The sequence below is a fragment of the Lonchura striata genome, chromosome 21 (genome assembly GCF_046129695.1).
Source record: "Lonchura striata isolate bLonStr1 chromosome 21, bLonStr1.mat, whole genome shotgun sequence".
Taxonomy (NCBI): Eukaryota; Metazoa; Chordata; class Aves; order Passeriformes; family Estrildidae; genus Lonchura; species Lonchura striata.
This window is the reverse complement of record NC_134623.1, coordinates 1,393,520-1,403,152: the sequence shown is the minus strand read 5'-3', so window position 1 is coordinate 1,403,152 and position 9,633 is coordinate 1,393,520. Positions and strand designations below refer to the sequence as shown.

The 9,633-nt window shown below is 48.8% G+C and overlaps 1 protein-coding gene across 1 annotated transcript in view; it reads right to left on the bottom strand.

Moving 5' to 3' along the window:
• Nucleotides 1-699: 699 nt before the first annotated feature.
• The window catches only part of TYK2 (tyrosine kinase 2), a 33,109-nt gene continuing 24,175 nt past the window's right edge, over nt 700-9,633 (bottom strand). The window contains exons 18-25 of the mRNA XM_077787712.1: nt 8,764-8,914; nt 6,406-6,503; nt 5,951-6,143; nt 5,685-5,803; nt 4,618-4,790; nt 3,215-3,332; nt 3,025-3,135; nt 700-1,942 (exon numbers count right to left, since the gene is read on the bottom strand). Of these exons, the coding sequence (XP_077643838.1) occupies nt 1,808-1,942; nt 3,025-3,135; nt 3,215-3,332; nt 4,618-4,790; nt 5,685-5,803; nt 5,951-6,143; nt 6,406-6,503; nt 8,764-8,914 (1,098 nt within the window). The 3' untranslated portion in view covers nt 700-1,807. The remainder of the gene's footprint in view (nt 1,943-3,024; nt 3,136-3,214; nt 3,333-4,617; nt 4,791-5,684; nt 5,804-5,950; nt 6,144-6,405; nt 6,504-8,763; nt 8,915-9,633) is intronic.

Genomic DNA, 9,633 nt, shown 5'->3' with positions numbered 1-9,633 from the left:
TAACCCAAATAGAGACTCCAAAAATATCCCAAATAGACCCAAAAATAACCCATGCAGAGACCCCAAAATAACCCAAAAATAACCCAGAGACCCCAAAAATATCCCAAATAGACCCCAAAATAACCCAGAGACCCCAAAATAACCAAAAAATAACCCAAATAGAGACCCCAAAATAACCTCAAAAATCCCCAAATAGAGACCCCAAAATTACAAAAATAGAGACTCTAAAATAACCCAAATAGACCCCAAAATCGGAGCCTTTTCCATCCTTTATTTTGGGATATTTTGGATGCCCCAAACTCCCCCAGGAACCCCCAAAATCCAGGGGATTTCCCCCAAAATTCCTTAAATCCCAAACCCCCAAATTCCAACCCCAAATTCCCGGGGATTTCCCCCAAAATCCCCCAAATTCCAAACCCAAATTCCCGGGGATTTCCCCCAAAATCCCCCCCAGGGCACAGCAAGCAATAAATAAAAGGAATTTTTGGGAATTCCCCAAAATCCCCATAAAGTGCCAAGTTCGGTTTTTGGAATTTTGGGGTTAGTTTTTGGTGAAATTCCCAATTTTTGGGGTTTATTTTTGGGAAAAGGCCCCAAATCCTGGGGGGGGGGGGAGGGGGGGGAGGGGGGGGGGGGGGGAGGAGATCCAGCCCCTCCCTCCCCCCCCCCCAAAAAAAAAAAAAAAAAAAAAAAACGAAATTTTTTTTAATCCCCAACCCCAAATTTTTGGGGAGAGGGGTGGGAATAAGGCAAAAATTCCAAAAATCCCCAAATTCCCCATTTTTCACCCCAAAAATCGCCGTCCCCAGAGCCTCATTCACAGCGTTGGGCGGGGAAAAAATCCGTAATTTTTTGGGAGGAAAATTCAGAATTTTGCGGGGAAATCCAGAATTTTGGGGATTCGTGTCAGGAATTGGACTCCTATGGAATTTTGGGGGTTTTTCCCTTATTTTCATGGATTTTTTTTGGGATTTCCCCCTCATTCCATGGATTTTTTGGGGTTTTTTTTCCACCCATTCCATGGAATTTTTCCCCTCCATTCCATGGATCTTTTTGTGATTTTCCCCCCAATTTCCTGGATATTTTTGGGATTTTTCCTCTGTCCATTCCACGGAGTTTTTTGGGATTTCTCTGAAATTCCATGGGATGTTTTGGGCTGTTTTACACTCATTCCATGGATTTTTTGGAGTATTTCCCACCAATTCCATTGATTTTTGGGGGTGTTTCCACCCTCAACTCCATGGTTTTTTGGGGGTGTTTGCCCCCCCATTATATGGGATTTTTCCCTCTCCATTCCATGGATTTTTTGGGGTGTTTTCCCCCCATCCCATGGCATTTTTTGTCTGCCATTCCATGGATATTTCAGGGTTTTTCTCCCCCATCCCATGGGATTTTTTACACACCATTCCATGGAATTTTTTTGGGATTTCCCACCCAATTCCATGGATTTTTGGGATTTCCCCCCCCAGTCCCATGGATTTTTTGGGCTGTTTCACCCCAATTCCATGGATTTTTTTTGGGTGTTTCCCCTGCCCATTCCATGGATTTTTTGGGATTTCACCCCCCAATTCCATGGATTTTTTGGGATTTCTCCCCCAGTTCCATGGATTTTTTGGGATTTCCCCTGTCCATACCATGGATTTTTGGGATTTCCCCTGTCCATTCCATGGATTTTTTGGGATTTCCCCTGTCCATTCCATGGATTTTTTGGAATTTCTCCCCCTGTTCCATGGATTTTTTGGGATTTCCTGTCCATCCCATGGATTTTTGGGATTTCCTGTCCATCCCACGGATTTTTGGGATCCCCTCAGCAGAGGCTGAAGACCGAGGCCGCCTGGGCTCGGTATTTCTCCCGGAAGCGGCGCAGGACGGGGACCAGGTTGGGGAAGGCCGGGCGGAACGAGGCCTCGGCCTCCCAGCACAGCTGCAGCAGCCGGAACACCTGGGAAAAGGGGGAATTCCTGGGAATTCCGGCAATTCTGGGGGAATTCCTGGGAATTCTGGGGGAATCTCGGGGAGATCTGTGGGAATCATTTTCCCCCTCCCCATTTTCCCTTCTTCCTCCCCATTTTCCCCCCTTCCCTCACTTTTCCTCCTCCCTCTCTCCCTTTTCCTCCTTCCCTTCCCATTTTCCCCATTTCCCCCAATTTTCCTTCCATTTTTATCCCATTTTCCCCTATTTTCCCCCTATTTCCCCCATTTTCCCCTTTTCCCCATTTCCCCCCCATTTTCCCCCATTGTTCCCCATTTTCTCCCCTCTTTTCCCCAGTTGCCCCCATTTCCTCAATTTTTCCCCATTTCCCCCATTTTTTCCCCATTTCCCTCATTTTCCCCCTATTTTTCCCCATTTCCCCCCCATTTTCCCCATTTCCCCTCATTTTACCCATTTCCCCCCATTTTCTCCCTGCTTTTCCCCATTTTCCCCATTTCCCCTCATTTCCCCCCATTTTTCCCCATTTCCCCCATTTTCCTCCTCTTTTCCCCATTTCTCCCCATTTTTTCCCCATTCCCCCCAATGTCCCCTCATTTCCCCCATTTTTCCCCATTTCCCCCATTTTCCACAATTTTTCCCCATTTTCCCCCCAGTTTTCCCTATTTTTCCCCATTTCCCCTCCATTTTCCCCATTCCCCCATTTTCCCCCATTTCCCTCATTTTCTCCCTGCTTTTCCTCATTTCCCCCCATTTTTCCTGTTTCCCATTTTCCCCTATTTTCCCCCCATTTTCTGCCACTTTTCCCCATTTTTTCCTATTTTCCCCATTTCCCCCATTTTTCCTGTTTCCCATTTTCCCCTATTTTCCCCCCATTTTCTGCCATTTTCCCCCATTTTTTCCCATTCCCCCCTATTTTCCCCATTCCCCCCATTTTTCCTGTTTCCCATTTTCCCCTATTTTCCCCCCATTTCCCCCCCCATTTTCCCCCCATTTTTCCCCCATTTTCTGCCATTTTTCCCCATTTTTCCCCCCATTTTCCCCATTTCCCCCCCGTTTTTCCCATTTTCCCCCCGTTTTCCCCCGTTTCCCACCTCGCAGGGACAATCCCTGGGCATGGGCAGCCTCTTCCCCCTCTCCAGGAGCTCGATCAGCCTCAGCACCGTCATCTGCCCCTGCGTGGCCCCGATCATCTCCAGGAACTTCTGTGCCAAAAAAAAACCCCAAAACCGTGAGAAAACCCCGATTTCAACCCAAAAAGCCCCAAATTCTGCCAGGACTCACGGCTGGGGGGCTGCTCCCGGGGTCGCAGCGGGTCAGGAGCTCGTAGAGGGTCACCCCGAAGGACCAAACATCCGAGGCGTAATAAAATTTACATTCCTTGAGGCACTCCGGGGCGTACCTGCAACCACACATCTGATATAAAATTGCTTTAAAATACGGGGATTTAGGGTTAAAAGGGAAATTAGGCTTAGCAGGCCCTGAAAAAATAAATAAATTAATAAATACCCTGGGTACATGAAGGAAAAAAGGGAGGGAAAGCAGTGCAGGATATCCACAGGAATTCCCAGCTGGAATTGTTTTAAAATTGTTTTAAAATCATGGGGATTTAGGGTTAAAAGGGAAATTAGGCTTAGTAGGCCCTGAAAAAAATAAAGAAATTAATAAATTCCCTGGGTACATGAAGGAAAAAAGGGAGGGAAAGCAGTGTGGAATATCCAGAGGAATTCCCAGCTGGAATTATTGATAATAAAATCGTTTTAAAATCATGGGGATTTAGGGTTAAAAGGAAAATTAAGCTTCGTAGGACCTGAAAAAATAAAATAAATAAATACCCTGGGTATATGTAGGTGCTAGAGCTGCACCTGTGTAGCCAGTAGATAATAAATTATATAATTGTTAGATGTGATGATTGTTTAGTAATTAACTATAATGACTGTTTAATCGTAAGAATAATCATGAGAAACTGTGGCCAGGGGCTTGAGAAAGATCACAAGAAATTGATGCTTGAATAAAGCCAATGTATACAACAGAACAATATAAGTTTAATAATTAATATGTAAGTTAAAACAATATAAGTTTAATAATTAATATGTAAGTTAAATGTAAGAATAATCATGATAAATTGTGGTTGGGCTTGAGAAAGATCACGAGAAACTTGTGCTTGAATAAAGTCAATGTATACAATAGAAAAATGTAAGTTTAATAATTAATATGTAAGTTAAAACAATATAAGTTTAATAATTAATATGTAAGTTATATAGGGATAGAATATAAATTTGGAATTTGGCTCGAAAGCCGTGTCAGAGTCAGATTTGGGTCTGGACCCCTGATTCCCAAATCAGGAATCAATAAAAGCATTTCTATAGAATTATATCCCGTGATTATTTGTGTTCCTGAACACTAACCCTAAAAATGGATTATCCCCTAGGAAAAAATAATGTATACCAATGAAAAAATATAAGTTTAATAATTAATATGTAAATTATACAAGGATAGAATATAAATTTGGAATTTGGCTCGAAAGCCGTGTGGGAGTGAGATTTGGGTCTGCAGCCCTGATTCCCAGAGCTCTCAGTAAAAACACAGAATTATATCCCGTGATTATTTGTGCTCCCGAATGCTGACAGATCCGGGATTTTGGGATTTTGGGTTCCCAAAACCCTCCTGAATTCCCGAATTCTCACCAGAAGACGGGGCTGTCGCCGTCCTCCCGCACTCGGTAATACTCGTGGCCCTCGGGGACGGCCTTGGCCAGCCCAAAATCCCCAATTTTCACCACGTGCTCGTTCTCCAGCAGCACGTTCCGGGCGGCCAGGTCCCGGTGGATGTAGTGCAGGGAGTGCAGGTAGGCCATGCCCTGGGAAAAACGGGGGGAAAATGGGAAAAAACGGGGAAAAACGGGGAAAAAATGGAAAAAAACGGGGGAAAAATGGGGAAAAACGGGGGAAAAATGGAACAAAATGGGGAAAAAACGGGGAAAATGGGGAAAAATGGGGAAAAAATGGGAAAAAATGAGGAAAAACAGGGAAAAAAACAAGGGAAAAATGAGATTTTGGGGGGATTCCGGAAGGTTGGAAGCGGTTTTGGGGGTGTTTGAGGCGTTTCCGGGGGAGCTGTGAGGTGTTTTCGGGGGTTTTTGTGGGAATCGACCCCATTTTTGGAATTCAGCCCCATTTTGGGAATTCAGCCTCATTTCCAAAGGGTCCACCCCCAAAATTTGGGAATTCAGCCCCATTTTGGGATTCAGCCCCATTCCCAAAGGGTTCACTCCCATATTTTGGGAATTCAGCCCCATTTTGGGAATTCAGCCTCATTTCCAAAGGATCCACTCCCATATATTGGGAATTCAACCCCATTTTGGGAATTCAACCTCATTTCCAAAGGATCCGCTTCCATATTTTGGGAATTCAGCCCCATTTTGGGAATTCAGCCTCATTTGGGGAATTCAACCCCATTTCCAAAGGGTCCACTCCTATATTTGGGAATTCAGCCCCATTTTGGGAATTCAGCCCCATTTTGGGAATTCAGCCTGATTTCCAAAGGATCTGCTCTCGTATTTTGGGAATTCAGCCCCATTTTGGGAGTTCAGCCCCATTTTGGGAATTCAGCCCCATTTCCAAACGTTCCCACCCCATTTTTTTGCCAATTCAGCTGGATTTTGTGTCTGTAAACCCCATTTTTGAGTCTTCCAGCCCCATTTTTTTTGGGAACCATCCTGTTTTTTCGGGATCCAGCCCCGATCCGGGCTCACCTCGCAGATCTGCTGGGCAAAGAGCAGGAGGTGGGACAGGCTCAGGGGGTGCTTGGGCAGGAATTCCCGGAGGCTTCCCAGCGGGACGTATTCCATGATCAGCTGCACCACCTTGTCCCCTGCAACAGACAGGTGGGAATGTGGGGACCACCCCTGAGAGCCCCCAAATTCCTGGCCAAAAAAAAAAAAAAAAAAGTGGGAATTGGGGTTTTTTTTAAGCTCTCCGTGGCTGATCCGCTGGAAAATCCCAGGGATTTTCCCCTCACCCTGCTCGCTGCAGCAGCCCTTGTACTTGACGATGTTCTCGTGGTACAGGGTCTTCAGGATTTGGATTTCCCTCTTCCAGGAGCTCAGGAGCTGGGGGCTGCTCCCGGATTTCAGGGATTTCACCGCCACCATCTCCCCGGTGCCGTCGTTGGTGGGGTCGTAGCAGCACAGGCTCACCTTCCCAAAGTGGCCCTGGAAAAAGAAAAATTTTTGGGATGTGGTGGGGAAAAAGCTTTGGGGCTTCCCCGTGCTGGGAGGATTCAAAAAGGACCAACAAAGCTCAGAAATGGAAGGGAAAATCAGCAGGGGAAATAGGTTAAAACTTGAAAATAAGGATTAAAAGGTGGGATTTTGGGTCCAGCCAGGGAAATCCGCAAGGAGAGGAGGTTGGAGGGTGGAATTTCAGAGGCAGAGAGGGAAAGGAACATTCCCAGCTCGCCCAGGACCCACGGACCTCCCCCAGCTCCCGGATTTTCTTCAGGTAGCGCTTCTGGAAGACGGTGGGATCGGACACGGGGCAGTCGGGATTCACCGACGTGACGTCCACGAGGTCTGCGAGGGACTGAGGGTTTTCCTGCCTTCCCTTTTCCTCCTTTCCCCCAGGATTTCCCCAGGAATTTTTCCCTTTTTTCTGCCCCTCATGGAGCGGCTGCAGCCGGCTCAGCTCCCTCACGCCACTTTCCCCCACAAAATCCCGGGATTTTTCTCCGTTCCCCAATCCGGGACCCTCATCCCATTCCCCTCAGGATTTTTCCCCTTTCCCCTCAGGATTTTCCCCCGTTCCCCCCAGGATTTTTCCCCTTTCCCCAAGGGATTTTTCCCCATTCCCCCTGTGATTTTTCCCCATTTCCCCCAGGATTTGTTCCCCTTTCCCCTCAGGAATTTTTCCTGTTGCCCCCAAGATTTTTTCCCCTTTCCCCTCAAGATTTTTTCCCCTTTCCCCTCAGGACTTTTGCCCTTTCCCCCTGCGATTTTTTCCCTGGGGATTTGTTCCCCTTTCCCCTCAAGATTTTTTCCATGTTCCCTCTCAGGATTTTTTCCCCCGTTCCCTCTCAGGATTTTTTTCCTGTTGCCCCCAGGATTTTTCCCCTTTCTCCACAGGATTTTTTCCCATTTCCCCTCAGGATTTGTTCCCCTTTCCCCTCAGGAATTTTTCCTGTTGCCCCCACAATTTTTTCCCCTTTCCCCTCAGGATTTTTTCCCCTTTCCCCCTGGGATTTTTTTCCCTTGGGATTTGTTCCCCTTTCCCCTCAGGATTTTTTCCCCTGTTCCCTCTCAGGATTTTTTTCCGTTGCCCCCAGGATTTTTTCCCTGTTCTCCCCAGATTTTTCCCCTTTCCCCTCAGGATTTTTTCCCCTTTACCCACAGGATTTTTTCCCATTTCCCCTCAGGATTTTTTCCCCTTTCCCCCTGGTATTTTTTCCCTCGGGATTTGTTCCCCTTTCCCCTCAGGAATTTTTCCTGTTGCCCCCACGATTTTTGCCCTTTCCCCTCAAGAATTTTTCCCCTCTCTCCTCAGGATTTTTTCCCCATTCCCCTGAGGATTTCCCCCCTTTCTCCCCAGGATTTCCCCCCTTTCTCCCCAGGATTTTTCCCCGTTCCCCCCAGGATTTCCCCCCTTTCTCCCCAGGATTTCCCCCCTTTCTCCCCAGGATTTCCCACCTTTCTCTCCAGGATTTTTCCTTGTCCCCCCAGGATTTTTCCCCATTCCCCCAGGATTTTTCCCCATTCTCCCCAGGATTTCCCCCCTTTCTCCCCAGGATTTTTCCCCATTCTCCCCAGGATTTCCCCCCTTTCCCCCCAGGATTTTTCCCCGTTTCTCCCCAGTATTTTTCCCCTTTCCCCTCAGGATTTTTCCTTGTTCCCCCAGGATTTCCCCCCTTTCTCCCCAGGATTTTTCCCGTTCCCCCCAGGATTTCCCCCTTTTCCCCCCAGGATTTCCCCCCTTTCCCCCCAGGATTTCCCCCCCAGGATTTTTCCCCGTTCCCCCCAGGATTTTCCCCCTTTCTCCCCAGGATTTTTCCCCTTTCTCCCCAGGATTTTCCCCCTTTCTCCCCAGGATTTTTCCCCTTTCCCCTGAGGATTTCCCCCCTTTCTCCCCAGGATTTCCCCGCTTTCTCCCCAGGATTTTTCCCCTTTCTCCCCAGGATTTTTTCCCTTTCCCCCCAGGATTTTTCCCCTTTCTCCCCAGGATTTTTCCCCGTTCCCCCCAGGGTTTTTCCCCGTTCCTCCCAGGATTTCCCCCCTTTCTCCCCAGGATTTCCCCCCTTTCCCCCCAGGGTTTTTCCCCGTTCCTCCCAGGATTTCCCCCCTTTCTCCCCAGGATTTCCCCCCTTTCCCCCCAGGATTTCCCCCCTTTCCCCCCAGGATTTTTCCCCTTTCTCCCCAGGATTTTTCCCCGTTCCCCCCAGGGTTTTTCCCCGTTCCTCCCAGGATTTCCCCCCTTTCTCCCCAGGATTTCCCCCCTTTCCCCCCAGGATTTCCCCCCTTTCCCCCCAGGATTTTTCCCCTTTCTCCCCAGGATTTTTCCCCTTTTCCCCCAGGATTTTTCCCCTTTCCCCCCAGGATTTCCCCCCTTTCTCCCCAGGATTTTTCCCCTTTCCCCCCAGGATTTTTCCCCGTTCCCCCCAGGATTTTTCCCCTTTCTCCCCAGGATTTTTCCCCATTTCCCCCTTTCTCCCCAGGATTTCCCCCCTTTCCCCCCAGGATTTCCCCCCTTTCCCCCCAGGATTTTTCCCCGTTCCTCCCAGGATTTCCCCCCTTTCCCCCCAGGATTTTTCCCCTTTCTCCCCCGATTTTCCCGTTCCCTCACGGTGCGGCTGCAGCCGGGTCAGCTCCCTGAGCACGGTGCGGAACGACGGCCGCTCCACCGCGGTGTAGTTGAGGCACCGGGAGATCAGCGACGCCAATTCCCGGCAGGACGGCTCCGGCAGCCGGTGCCTCTTCTCGTAGAACCGCTCCTTCTGCAGGAAAAAAGCCAAAAAAATACAAATCCAGCCCCAGAATCCAGCCCAGACGGTGAATCCCACCCCCAAATCCAGCCCAAAATCCAAATCCAACCCCCAAATCCAGTCCAAATTCAAAATCCAACCCCAAATCCAACCAAAATCCAAATCCAGCCCCCAAATCCAGCCCAAACTCAAAATCCTACCCCAAAATCCAGCCGAAACTCCAAATCCCACCCCCAAACTCCAAATCCAACCCCCTAATCCATCCTAAACTCCAAATCCCACCCTGAAACTTCAAATCTGACCCCCAAATCCAACCCAAACCCCAAATCCAACTCAAATTCCAAATCCCACCCCCAAATCCCACCCCCAAACTCCAAACCCCACCCCAAATCCACCCCCAAACCCCAAACCCCACCCCAAACCCCAAACCCCACCCCAAATTCACCCCAAACCCTGAACCCCACCCCAAATCCACCCCAAATATTGAACCCCACCCCAAATCCACCCCCAAACCCCACCCCAAACCCCCAAACCTCCAAACCCTGAACCCCACACCCCAAATCCACTCCAAACCCCACCGCAAATCCACCCCAAACCCCAAATCCCACCCCAAACCCCCGAATGCAGCCCCACACCCCAACCCCACCCCAACCCCACCCCAAACCCCAAACCCCCAAACGCACCCCAAACCCCAACCCCACCCCAACTCCACCCCAAATCCACCCCAAACC